Source organism: Medicago truncatula, chromosome 2 (assembly GCF_003473485.1).
Source record: "Medicago truncatula cultivar Jemalong A17 chromosome 2, MtrunA17r5.0-ANR, whole genome shotgun sequence".
Lineage (NCBI taxonomy): Eukaryota > Viridiplantae > Streptophyta > Magnoliopsida > Fabales > Fabaceae > Medicago > Medicago truncatula.
Genome location: NC_053043.1, coordinates 45590561 through 45605262, shown reverse-complemented (window position 1 = coordinate 45605262; position 14702 = coordinate 45590561). Strand labels below are relative to the sequence as shown.

At 34.6% G+C, this 14702-nt stretch overlaps 1 protein-coding gene and 1 long non-coding RNA gene across 2 annotated transcripts; both read left to right on the top strand.

Annotated features, from left to right (window-relative positions):
• The first annotated feature begins 41 nt into the window (after positions 1–41).
• Positions 42–770, top strand: LOC120578097 (uncharacterized). Its single transcript, XR_005644027.1, has 2 exons — positions 42–208; positions 306–770. It is a non-coding gene; the product is annotated as an uncharacterized lncRNA (long non-coding RNA).
• A 3893-nt stretch (positions 771–4663) lies between these two features.
• Positions 4664–6542, top strand: LOC120578096 (gelsolin-related protein of 125 kDa). The gene has a single exon (XM_039830170.1). The coding sequence runs from the start codon at positions 5016–5018 to the stop codon at positions 5991–5993; it is 978 nt and encodes a 325-aa protein (XP_039686104.1). The 5' UTR covers positions 4664–5015; the 3' UTR covers positions 5994–6542.
• The last annotated feature ends 8160 nt before the right edge of the window (positions 6543–14702 follow it).

The following is a 14702-nucleotide window of genomic DNA, read 5'->3' as shown; positions in this document are numbered from 1 at the left end:
AGTTTAATGAAGTGGAATTTTCTTACACCTTGCAGGTTTTGTCAAGAATCTTATCAAGCAACGGCAATATGATGAAGCTGTCAGATTCAGCCGTGTATATAACTTCAGCGACAATAATCAACTAGTTGATCTCTTTGAAGAACATGTGCAGAATCTAAAACTAATTTCTGAGAGCATTTGCAAGGAAACCAACTCCATTGAAATTAAGGTTTTTTTTCTTATTCGGTTTCTATTTTATGAAATATTCCATCTTCATACCCCTTCATGAATCATGATAGTTATAAATAATTTGAATATGAACTCAGGACAAGGCCAGAGATCAAGAAGTTGCTAGTCTCAAAGCTGTTCTACAGTGCATTATAGATAACAACCTAGAATTCAAGGATCTACTTAACAAGATTGACAATCGTATTCTTGAGCTACAGAGAGGCAAAGAGTGTTTTTACTGGAAACAGCGAGTGTTATCCTCCTAATAAGAAACAACCTAATGTAAAGATATGTGGTAGAGAAAACCCGCTAACACATTCCCTTGTAAACGAGTTAACAGATTTATCGCAGAACTAGTCAGTTTTGATAAAGTGAAATTTTGTTGCAGCTTGTAGATTTTGTTCAGAATGTCATCAGAAAGTAGCAATATATTGAAGCTGTTAGATTCATTTGTGCATATAATAACACGGCTGAAAGGTAAATAGTATTGGTATAGGAAGCACATCATGTATTAACAGGGTTCTCTCTATTCCTCTTTGTTGAGATAGTGTAGTATTTGTTTAGATATTATTCCCCTTTAGTTGATTCTTTTCCCTAATTTAGAGATTGAGCAGGTTAAGCATCATGTATATAAACTGAATTCTCTTCTATGTCGTTCATCAGAAAATACAGTATTATTAGATAATGTGTTTTTAAGGTATCACCCTTATCATAAAGCACTCTAGGAAGTTGAACAAACATGCGAACCATCTAGCCAAATGTGTAATATATTTTAAACATAATCAAATTTTGGAGTAGAAAATCATTTTAGTCTCATAGAAAGAGTCACTGCATTAAGAGTCTTTTAAAATTGGTGACTGCTCCAAGAGTCACTGCATTGCTCAATTTGTAGGAAAGACAACTAGGGGAAGATGTTTTCGGACAAAATCGATGAATGTGAAAAATTAAACCAATCTAAATCACTTGATCTTTTTGGTTTGGATCAAAAACCAAAACGAAGGAAACCGAACTGGATTGGTTTTTGTTCTCGGTTTTCAATTTTAAAATCCAATAAACCGATGAATCGAACTGATAAGTCTACTAAACTTGCTAAACCCACATTGACTTAGGCCAAATCAAACACTTAACTAACATTATTACTCAAACAACACGAGTCAGCAAACTAATTTCTACTTTTGGTTGATAAAAAGATTATTGGATTTGCAATGTATAGAAGTTTCATAGTAGTTTTTTTTTTTATTGGAACTAACTACAATGTGATTAGGGATATATCTGACTTTTTAATCATTTGCTCAAAATGTATTTTTATCTTTTAACTTATATATTCAATTCTATGTGAACACATTTTCTTATAAACATCTAATCTAGGCATCTCCTTTAAAAAAAAAAAATTCTAATCTAAGCATCTAGCTACTCTGTTATTTGAAAATACTACTTTTTTTAATTGCATTTCCAACAATATCAATTTTTATGTGACTTTTTTAATTTGATTTTTTTTTACAATAAGAGCTGTTATCTTTCATCATTAGTAATAATCCTACTAATGTTTTTTTTAAGGGAGTAATTATATTGCAAAGAGAAATGTTAGGAACATTATATTTCTAACACACACTGTCATATAAAATGAAATTTATATGGATCTCTCCACTTTATGTTAGATCCGTTTTTAAAATGTAACATCCACATGAATTTTATCTAATAAAAAAGATCGATGTTCAAAAAAGTGTCAAAATCACTTCTCATCCTTCTAATGTTATTGTTCTAATTTCTACCCAAAATAATATTAAAGATCTTGCTAACAAGTGTTCTAAAAATATTGTTTAAAGAATCCATAAAAAGAAATGTTGTCTTCAAAATACAAATCAAAACATAAGTAAAAAATCATAATTACACAATTTTCAAATAAAAAATTTACATTTTTATATTCTTAAACAATGACTTAAAAACGCTTATTAACATTTTTTCTAACTATAATGTTCTAATTTAAATTTTGCCAGCACTAGTTTAGTTTTATAATTTTATCTTAGACCACCCACAATGGGGTTATTGAAAGCCATTTTCAACTATTTAAACCATTAGAGAAGGGTTATTGAAGATGATGTGGATGAAAGAGATGATGAACCAATTCAACAAGTTGAAAGTTTGCCACGTATGCCACGCGTCGCGTTTATGTTCGTTGATTTGGGCGCGTGTGATGCACGCGCCGACAGGGCGCGTGGATTGAAGCTGGACGTGGAGAGAGAAGATTTTCTAGATAATGTAGGGACACGTGGTGCTTCCTGATTGGCTGCTTGAATTTTTATCTTCTTAATAATTTGGACTCAATTATTTCATTGCAAATGATTTTTTATTTTTTTTACCAAAATTCGTGATTTTTTTTTCTCTACAATAATAATCAATTTGCACCACGTGATTTTATCTTCTTTTGAAGTTTTAGTCTTTCATTGTAAAATTGATTATTATTGGAATCCATTTCACTAAAGAAAGACTAAAACTTCAAAAGAAGATAAAATCACGAATCAATTCAACACCCAAAATTCTTCTGATTACTCATTTAGCTACCAAAATCCCAACAATTATCAACACTCAAATCAATTTCCCAACCAAAAATAAATAGTTAACTTTATGTAATTATAAAAACAAAAATATAAAATTAAATAAGAATAAGAAATAAAAGGTGGTGAGGTAGAGTGTTGAATGAAAAATCATTGGAGAGATAAAAATTGAATGAGTGTTGAATTAAGAGAGAGAGAATGATTTGGAGTGTTGGGAATTGAAAAAGTGGGTGTTGAAGGGTATTGAAATTTTTTTACCATTTGGATATGGTCTTAGAGAATTGTTGTTCCCACATTTGGTTTGGCTATGCCACACGGGTAAATTATTCAAATGTCCCTCGGCAGTTAACTGCTGAATTATGAAACCGGCTGCAGTTAACTGCCGAGGAAAACTTCGGCAGTAAACTACCGAGGAAAACTGAAAACCTCAAATCTGTTTTTTTTTTTTATTCTTTGAGAATATTCCGCGGTCTTTATCATTTTTGATTGATTTTTCTTAATAATTCGTTTTTAATTTTATTGATTTGCCTTCCTTATTTATTTTAATTGTATTACTCCTTTAAATCTTTTTTTTTGTTATAACTGTTTTGATCTTCAACAATAGTGAATATTTTATTTCCAAATAACTTTCACGAAATTTTCTTCTTTTATTTCCTTTTTCTTTGTTTTAGGCTTAACATTTAAGTCCTCGAAAAACATTTCAATAAGTGTAAAAATTAAGTATTTGAATATTGTTTTGCAAATTACTTAAATAAATAAAAAATCTTTGTACACAATTATTTTAATGTAGAAAATATAACAACATATTATACCTTAAAAAAAATCGTTGTGCACAATTATTTGTATTTAAGTAATGTGCAAAACAATATTCAAATGCTTAATTTTTACACTGATTTAAATGTTATTCTTATTAAGATATATACACATAAGTATAATACTGCAATTGTTTAAAACGTACCAAAATAATGATTGAAACATTCAAAATCAATAAATATTATTAAAGACAATTTATGGTTTTTGTCAAAAAAAAAAAAAAGGTTTGTTATTAATGACAATTTGTCAAAAAAAAAACAGGTTTAAGGTTTCCTCGGCAGTTAACTGCCGAAGTTTTCAGTTTTTCTCGGTAGTTTACTGCCGAAGTTTTCCTCGACAGTTAACTGCAGTCGTATTTGTAAAACTTCGGCAGTTAACTGCCGAAGGGTATTTGAGTAATTTACTCGTGTGGCACAGCCAAACCAAAAGTGGGAACTGCCTTATGAGTTATGAGGAACGGCCTCACTGCCTCAGCACAGTTTTGTGGACCCCACTCCAAAGACAACACTAACCTTTTCATCTTCTTTGTGTCTGTCTCATTTTCATTTTTATTTCACTTTCAAAACCCCAACCAATTTCTAAATACCCATTTTCCATTTCCTCTTCCATTTTTGTCTTCTTGAGCTACTCTATCTTTATGTTCACTACAAGAAGATAACGCAAAGCATTTCACAAATGGAACTAATTGGTAAAATCATCCACTTTTTTATTTTATTTTATTTTCTTGCCTTTTGTTGAGAAAATCAAATATCATGCAATGTTAGAGCTACTGAATGTGTTTTTATATGTTCAAACTTTAAAAGTTTACATTTATTTACATTGGCATTGTTTTGTTATGATTAAAAGTTGAAATGTTTATTTTTTAGGTTTTTTTCGTTTGATATCACATCTGGAAATGTATAATATATTTGAGTAATAATTGTCCTAGAAATTTTTCAAAGCCTTCAAAGTTAAAAGTTGAAGTTTTTTTTTTATCCCAGGATTTTGAGGTGTTCTTGTAATTGCTGATGTTAAAAATTCCAGTTTCTATACTTGAATGATGGATTTTGAAGCTTCTAATAAGCTAAAATTTTGTGGTGGTGATGATGAAGAACACTTAAATTTTAAATGGCTCGCATCATTTGATAAAAAAACATCGCATTCAGCTTCTCGTGAAGACTATGAATCTGAAGATGATGATGATGTTCCTATTTCCTGGAGAATTAAAATGCATGCCATGTCATCTGAGAAATCATTTTCCTTGCTGAAAAAAGAACTTGCATTGGTAGAAACCTCATTTGAGGAATGCAAAAGGAAAAGGCAAGTAGAAGAGGGGAGACTGCAGTCTATAAAGAGAGATGTTGAGGAGTGCTCTAAAGAGCTTGAAAATAAGAAAAAGGAAATTAGTTGTGTTGGAAGAATTAACGAAGTTCACTAGAAAATGCAGGGGAAAATTGAAGAATGTGTCAAAGATTTTGTAGCAAAGGAAGGACAGCTATATTTGATGGAGGACTTGATTGGAGGCACAAGCAAGAACTCGATACAAAAGAGACGGAACTTCGTGAAGTCATGGATAACATTTCAAAACAGAAGAAATTTGAAAGCCAGATGAAGGAGCTGGTGAATGATTTGTTATTCAGACATAACCATTTTGAAAACCGAACGAATGAGATTGAGTCAAAAGAGAAGCAACTTGATGGCCGAATGAAGGAGTTAAAGTTAAAAGAGGATGAATTTGAAGGCCGGGTGAAGGAGCCCGAATCTGAAAAGAAGCATTCTGAGAGCCGACAGAAGGAGCTCGAAGCACAAGAAAAGCAACATGAAGAACAAATGAAGGAGTTCCAGTCAAAAGAGGAGGAATTCAGAGGACACGTGAAGGAGTTTAAAACAAAGAAGAAGCAATTTGAAGAAAGATGGAAAGAACTCGAGTTTGGATTACGTCATATATCCTCTTCACAAGAACAGCTTTTGAAGCGCACTCCCTTCATTGGAAACACTCTCACCTCACCCTACAATAACCACTGCCACGAGGTTCACACCACCAACATCATCCCCCTAGCGTCCTCCGCTCCCATCTTCATCACTTCTCCTCCCACTACCCAGCACATCCCCCAAGATGTTTTTCACACTCCGTTGGAAGAATCGTCACTTCCCTCTTTTGATATTGATGTTACTCGTTGTGTGTTTAATCAGGCCATTGTTGATGTCGACAATGAGTCTCAAGTGTTTTTTGATATGGCTGGGTTTGAGGATAACGAAGAGTTTATGGACTTTGCAAAGGATTCTGAAAGGGACTGCAAACGAGTTCTTTTGTTTTTGGTGTACCGAAAGTTCTTTTGGAGACCACTGATGAAGAAGATGGTGTTCTTACTGTGGTCGAAACTGGGAAGCGTGCTGGTATTACTTTTCCTCGTCCAAGCTGGTGGCCGGACGATATGAAATCCGAAATCTTCAATTTTGATGATCAGGTCAACAAGTAGAGGTGATGAAGCTCTTTCCTGATTGACTTTTTTTGTTTTTTGAGGGCACACTGTGTGACTGTGATGGAACATTATGTTATAAAAGGGAGGGAAGGGTAGTGAGTAGTTCATTGAGAAATATTGTTAGAGTTGGTTAGAAGAGTTTCTCTCCGGTTAGGAGCACTTTACTCAAGTAGGAGTGTTCACACTCTGGTTTATCTCTTTCTTTTCTGTTACTCCATCATTAGAGAGCTCTTTCAGCTCGTCATTATCATTCAACAAAATACAGTTTCGGTTCTTGATTTTACGGGTTCCATCACATTGATGTTGCTTTCATGGAGGATTCTCAATACTGTGTGTGGTTCTTGTACTTCAATCTGTGTTTGATACTAACCGATTATGTGTGGTTCCATCACATTGATGTTGCTCCACCACCTTCTTCAAATAACTAAGTTGAGATAAGAAAAGTTCGTCTTTGTCACGATTCCTCAAGATATCAATTCCAAGAACTCTCTTTGCCGGACCAAGATCTTTCTTCTCAAATTCACCATTTCACTTCTTTTTGATGTAATCTCATCCTTGCTAGAGTTTGTCATCAAGATATCATCCACATATAAAAGAAGATAGAGAATGACTTTCCCACCCCTCTTCAACATGTACACACAAGAATCATATCCGCTTCTCACAAAACCAGTCTTCAAAAGAAATTCATCAAACCGACGATATCATTGTCTAGGGCTTTGCTTCAACCCATACAAAGATATCTTCAAAAGACATATCTTAGACTTGTCCTCCACAAAACCTTCTGGTTACTCCATGTAGATTGTCTCTTCAAGGTCAACATGTAAGAAAGCGGTCTTCACATCCATTTCTTCCAACTCAAGATTGAATTGATTCACAATAGCCATAAGTATCCTTATGGAACAATGTTTCACCACCGGTGAGAAGATCTCATTGTAGTCGATCCCCTCCACTTGAGTGAAACCCTTAGCCACAAGTCTTGCTTTGTACCTAGTACTTTCAACACCCGGAATACCTTCCTTTTTCTTGAAGATCGACTTGCATCCAACTACCCTTTGGTGTTTAGGTAGCTTCACAAGTTTCCAAGTTTGATTCTTTTCCAATGAATTCATCTCTTCATTCATCGCCTTTAACCAATACTTGCTCTCTTTGCTCTTAAATGTCTTTTTGAAGTTTCTAGGTTCCGAGTCTTGCACATCTTCAGCCACATTTAGAGCAAAACACACCAAGTCCGCATAACCATATCTACCAGGAGCCGTAATGGTCCTCCTTTCTCTATCTCTAGCCAAGAGATAATCAGGATCCACTACCGGTTGAGTTCCACTTGTATCCGATGTCGAAGCTTCATCTTCTACATCATCTTCTTCTTCATTTCGAAGCTCCATCTCAAACTGAGTTTCCTCCACCATTGTTTCCGGTACTAAAGTCTCTAGGTCTTTGCACTTCATCCTCATACGGTTCTCATATCTCTATTAATCAAGACTTTTGATCCTCCACTAGATTCCAATTTCCACAACTTGTAACCCTTCACACCTTCCGGATAACCAATGAAGACACATTTCAAAGCTCTAGGCTCAAGCTTGTCTTGCTTGATATGCGCATATGCCAAAGCTCCGAAAACCTTCAAAGATGAGTAAAGGGTTACAAGTTGTGGAAATTGGAATCTAGTGAAGGATCAAAAATCTTGATTAGTAGAGATGTTACCTTTGATGAGACATGTATGGGAATGAAGTGTAAAGACCTAGAGACTTTAGTACCGGAAACAATGGTGGAGAAAACTCAATTTGAGGTGGAGCTTCCAAATGAAGAAGAAGATGAAGCTTCGACATCGGATACAAGTGGAACTCAACTGGTAGTGGATCCTGATTATCTCTTGGCTAGAGATAGAGAAAGGAGGACCATTACGGCTCCTAGTAGATATGGTTATGCGAACTTGGTGTGTTTTGCTCTAAATGCGGCTGAAGATGTGCAAGACTCGGAGCCTAGAAACTTCAAAGAGGCATTTGAGAGCAAGTATTGGTTAAAGGCGGTGAATGAAGAGATGGATTCATTGGAAAAGAACCAAACTTGTGAAGCTACCTAAACACCAAAGGGTAGTTGGATGCAAGTGGATCTTCAAGAAAAAGGAAGGTATTCCGGGTGTTGAAGGTCGTAGGTACAAAGCAAGACTTGTGGCCAAGGGTTTCACTCAAGTGGAGGGGATCGACTACAATGAGATATTCTCACCGGTGGTGAAACATTGTTCCATAAGGATACTTATGGCTATTGTGAATCAATTCAATCTTGAGTTTGAACAAATGGATGTGAAGACCGCTTTCTTACATGGTCACCTTGAAGAGACAATCTACATGGAGCAACCGGAAGGTTTTGTAGAGGACAAGTCTAAGGTATGTCTTTTGAAGAAATCTTTGTATGGGTTGAAGCAAAGCCTTAGGCAATGGTATCGTTGTTTTTATGAATTTCTTTTGAAGACCGGTTTTGTGAGAAGCAGATATGATTCTTGTGTGTACATGTTGGAGATGGGTGAGAAAGTCATTCTCTACCTTCTTTTATATGTGGATGATATCTTGATTGCAAGCTCTAGCAAGGATGAGATTGTGAAGCTCAAAGAAAAATTAAATAGTGAATTTGAGATGAAAGATCTTGGTCCGGCAAAGAGAGTTCTTGGAATTGATATCTTGAGGAATCGTGACAAAGGCGAACTTTTCTTATCTCAACTTAGTTATTTGAAGAAGGTGGTGGAGCGTTTTAGAATGTCTAACTCTCAAACCGTGAGCACTCCCTTGGGGCACCACACAAAGTTGTCCATAAAACAATGTCCTCAATCCGAGGATGAGAAGCAATTGATGGAAGGTACTCCCTATGCAAGTGCGGTTGGAAGCATCATGTATGGAATGGTTTGTAGTAGATCGGACTTAGCTTATGCGGTTAGCATTGTGAGTCGGTTTATGGCAAATCCGAGTATTGTGCATTGACAAGCTTTGAAGTGGGTGTTGAGGTATTTGAATGGGTCTTTGAAGGGCGGTTTGAAGTACACAAGAGCAGTTCAAGAGGAAGACGATTTGGAGGGGTATGTTGATGCGGGCAATGTGGACACAAGAAAATCTCTATCGGGTTTTGTGTTTATTCTCTATGGCTCAACTATTAGTTGGAAGACAAATCAACAATCTGTGGTAGCATTATCAACAACTCAAGCGGAGTACATTGCCCTTGTTGAAGGGGTGAAAGAGACCATATGGTTGAAAGGTATGATTGGTGAGTTAGGAATTACTCAAGAATGTGTGAAGATACATTGTGATAGTCAAAGTGTCATTCACTTGGCGAATCATCAAGTGTATCATGAGAGAACTAAGCACATTGACATTCGCTTGCACTTTGTTAGAGACATGATTGAATCAATAGAGATTGTGGTGGAAAAAGTGGCATCGGAAGAGAATCTGGCGGATGTGATTGATCAAGGTTCAAGCATTGCTTGGACTTGATCAAGTTTATTGAAGAGTAATTCCCTTTTGGAGAGAGGAGCATGGTGGTTGATGGTTAAATTGACATCACCACCAATTAGAAGTCAAGGTGGAGAATGTTGTTTATTGGCTTCAAATTTGTGGTTTGGAAGAACAGAGAAATTGTGACACGATTTCATCAACGTCTCACGATTTCCAAGCAGCGAGCATGGTTTTTCAGGGTGCTCAATCGTGTCACGATTTTGGGAAAACGTGACACGATTTTCAAACTTGTTGGGTACGTTTTCAGGATAAGGTTGGTCGTACCTTGGGTCTTACGCACCAATCGTGTCACGATTTGGACAAACGTGGCACAATTTTGACAGCTGAAGACTGCTATATAAGGAGATAACTTTAGGGTTGAGTGTCTTTGTTGTGAGGATCTCTTGGGTTGGGAAATATTGTAAACACCTTGGGTAGTGAGATTTCACCATTGGAATGATCAAAAAACTTCCTTTTGTGTTTTCTCTTAGGATTCATTATTGAGAGTGTGGGTGACATAAAATGGGTAGAAATTAGGTCTTGTTCTTGTGTAAGCTTATAAGCTAATTTCTTGTAACTCTTTTGTAACATTTTCATCATAGTGGATTGGAGGCCTGCTCTCTCCCCCATATTAGGTCATATTGGACCGAACTAGGTCAACAATCTTGGTGTGTTTGTTCCTCTCTTTCATTGTTTATCTTTATTGCTTTGGTTATGCTTGTGGTGTTGTTCTACACTTAGATTTAGGTCTGTTTTTTGTTGTTGTTGTTTGGAGACACTTTATCTATTGTTATTCATTTGCTCCACACATCTTTGTTATTCATTTGTGTGATTTTGTCTGAATTCACAACAATATTAAATGAAACTAATGTTATAGTTGCTATGTTTGTCAAGAATATCAATATCATAATGCAATGTTTGGTTAGAGATACTAAATGTGTGTTTATATGTTGAAACTTGAAAAGTTTACATTTTTTTTACATTAGCATTGTTTTGTGATTAAAACTTGAAATGTCTATTTTCTAGGTTTTTATCGTTTGGTCCAGATTTACTTTTGGAAATGTAATGTATTATTTGATTAATGTCCTAGAAAATTATCCAAAGCTAAAAATTGAAGCTTTTACACAAGTACACATGACTACATGCTATTGATTGTTAAAATAGACATGTTTAAACTTATCAAACACAATCAAGAAATTGACAGTCCAACTAGGAAGCAACGCAAATAGAACCACAACATTGAAATGTAAGGCATCTTTGAATATGGTTACTCTTCTATTGCATTCACCATTTTAATTTGATTTCTTTCATCATTTTCAGTCATTGAACATTCTGTTTTTTCTTTCAAACCATACTCACGAGCAATAAACAGCTGCACTCGACTTCAATTTGATCCCTTCTTCCTTTGAAGAACAACCTACAGAGGAAGACCTGGTTTCGTTTTCCCTTAAAACATTCTCTTTTATGTTTCTGTGTTCTCATCTTCGATGCACCAAAACAGACACAAACACTTGATATGATACTAACACATCAACACTAGTAATATTTAAGGAAATGAATTATTAATTGAATGTAATCACATTGTTGAACACTGGACTCACCTTTGGTCATAAATGTCGGTGCTATAGAGGTTCTCATTTCTTTTCTTTGGTACTAATTTTGTTAGGGCGGTTGTAGATTGATGATTGACACACACCCATGATTTCTTCTATTTCAGGTTGGAAAAGAATCTTATACAATCTTTGCCCTTCTCAATTGTCCAAAGTATTTAAATTAATGTGAAGGAAGATCAGTTTGAGTTAGAGTTTCATAGTATATTTATTACCGACACTGGCTGGAAATCGTCTTGATGATGTTTGGTTACATCCTGCTATTATTGATTACAAAGTAACGATCAATAGCTCACTCTAATATGTGGTTTAGTTGCTTTAAGAATGCCTCTAATTTTATGTTCCGCAACATTTTGGTTTTGGTTTTGGTTTTTACAATGGTTAACTCACTCTAGACAGATTTAAGGCACAGTTGCACAACATCAGTTCTGTTTTTTTTTTTTCCTGCATTTACTGATCATAATTACTGTTTGAGGAAGGAAATCATGTGAGCACTTAAGTAAATAATTTTGATTGTTTGATTTAATCGAAATGGAGGGATAGGATCTTGTCTCAAATAAACTTTGACACTTTGGTCAATTAATCATATCCCATAAAATCCTAACACATCAAGTACTGTTTTTTTTTTGTGCAAAAGAGGGAAAAAAAAATAAGGCATAGGTTACTGTTTTATTAAGTAGTTTAATATTATTTATTATGTGTGAGCTTGTTTACACATTCATCCTTTTTGTTTTTAGCGAATTTGCATTATACTGATGTAATGTATTAATTTGAATGAATGAATATCATTTATTTTTATCAAAAAAAAAAAATATTATTCATTATGTTAATGGATTTTTATATATTGGTCTAGTAGACATTCTTAAAAAACTTTACTTTTGATAACTAGTTCTACTTCTCAATTTCATAGCTTCTTTCTTCACTTTTGGCCGGTTCCCACCAGTTTCATTACATGTCCAATCCAATAGCTAGACCGGACCAGTTACCACTCCTGTTCTGGTTTGGCCGTGTCCGGTTTTTAAACGATGCTATTATCACTATTTATCCCCCAAAAAGAATGACATCAAATTTTATTTACGTAACAGTACTAACACTACACAAGTACACATTACTACATGCTCTTGATTGTTAAAATAGACATCTTTGAATATGGTGGCTCTTCCATTGCATTCACCATTTTTAATTTGATCTTCATTTTCTGCCATTGAACATTCTGTTTTTTCTTTCAAACCATTCTCTTGAGAAGTAACCAACAATCTAAGATGAAGAACTGGTTTCATTTTCCCTCAAAAGATTCTCTTGAGGCCTAACAAGCTGCTTTCCATGTTCATCATCAGAAACAAGACCTGATGCATTTGTAAGAGTTGCATCAGTCTCATGTGAGCTGGATTCTGAGTTCACAACTCTACTTTTTTGTTTCTTAGATGCATAGAACATAATGAAATTATTTTGAATACAAATTTTAAGATGTATCAGCATCCTCATTTGTAAAATAAAAGAATTCATAAAAGTTAATACATTTATATCAATCACTTATAGGCAATAAAATGGAGCAACAGTTCTAGAATAACATTTATATCAATCAATCAGGGAAAATAAAATTATGGTGAAGTTTCAGACACAATATTTTGAAGCTGAACATGTGCATCATCTATATTGCTATTGAGTAATAATGTCGGTTCAACCACCACCTTGCCTTTAACAAACTGAATAGGATCCACCACGACTGCCACTGCCTGTTGATTTTAAGATGTATCAGCATCCTCAAAACTCTAATTTGATGAAGAAATTAATTAGGTGGTTGTAGGGTTAAATGTTACTATGATTTAAGAGAGTAGGTTTAGAAGAGCATGAGCAGTTATTAGGTGGTCTGGGATTGGGATTATACATTTCATAACAGGGTAGATTATACACAAACTTCCTCCGTTTTTCTCATAATAACTTGCAATTTTAGAGACTTAGACCTCATAAATCTGTTTATCGATCGATTGTAAGTTTGACCTATGAATCTTTCAATTGAATCATGTAAGAATCTCTTAACTTGAAACAATTTTATTTTCATGTCTTCTTCTACAACAGATCAACACCATGCAATGTTAGAAGCTTAGAAATGCTTATATTGTCATTGTTCTTCGTGTTTATCCTTTGATTTTGATTCTGGAACCTTAATGTAGCATTACTTGATCATTCAGTTTTACCTATAAATTTTTCAATTCAAGAAGCTTCTTGTTTATTTATTTCGTTTTCTTCTTCCCAAGAATTTTTCCTTCAAGTTGCTATAGTTGATTAATGATAGATTTTGAAGCTTCTGATAAGCGAAACGTTTGTGTTGGTGATGATGATGATGATGGGAACTTAAATGTTAAATGGATCAATTCATGTGACAAAAAAGCATCCCATTCAGATGTGATGAGGGAACCTGTTTCTTGTCAGACTTTGAATCTGAACATGATGATGTTGATGATGTTCCTGTGTCAACGAGGTTTTCTCCGATTTCGAGTTTTGGAACATGTACTAATAAACGTGATGTTTCAGTTAAGAAGAGGCTGTTTAATAACAGGAATTCCATGCACATTTCTGTTAAGAAATCAAAGGTGTCACCATATTATGATCACGGCGAAGATGAAGATGAAGATCAAATTCCGTTGTCAAATAAATTAAAAGGTCGGGAAAATCGACTGATAAATCATTTTCCTCGCTGAAGAAAGAAGTTAAATTGATAGAAAAGCTGTTTAAGAAATGTAGAAGGAAGAGAAATGTAAAAGAGAAGAGATTGCAGTCCATAAAGAGAGATATTGAAGAGTGGCGGAAGGAAGTCATTTGTGTCAGAAGACTTAATGAAATTCACAACAATATGCTGGGAAAAGTTGAAAGGAAGGAAGAGGAACTCAAGGCTCTTACCGAGAAAGTTTCTGAATGTAATCTGGAACTTAAGACCAACGAGCAAGAGCTTGATGCAATGAAAATATCAATTAGCGGACAAGCAGAAATATTAGAGTCTTAAAGGAAGAAGGTACTAAAGGTAATATCAGTAAGGCAGAATGATCATGTTCAAATCAGGGATTTTGAGTCAATGAAGAAGCGACTTGAAACTATTTTTTAAATCATGTTAAAGCTGTATGGTTTTCACCCTTGAACATTTTATGAATCTCTTAAATGCAAAAAAACTCTTTACGTTTTTATCCACGGCTAAGGTTTAATTATAATCCACTGTGCTAATGATAGATTAGTATTTTAATGTAGTTTAAATTTTCCAAGTATATGCAAATAGTGTAATCTCTCTGAGTTAAAATGTAGGTTTGATATCCTAACAAACATTGAGGGGCACTTGATAGTCCTATCTGTGCAATTATTTCGGGTCTTGTTTATGAAGTACGGACCAATCTAACACTGTCTCCATTTATTCAGTTTAGGCGCTATATCGACATTGATTGTAACTATTAGTATAATTATTTCCTATGTCACCCATACCATACATTTCAATCTAGGAAAGGTTTTACATTCTCTCATATAGTATATATTTTTTTTAAATTCCTGTTGTTACCTTCATTTAATGATGTTTTTATCATTGAAGCT

Coding starts and splice junctions, on each gene's coding strand:
- LOC120578096 (XM_039830170.1), top strand. CDS start 5,016: ATGTGTCAAAGATTTTGTAGCAAAGGAAGGACAGCTATATTTGATGGA.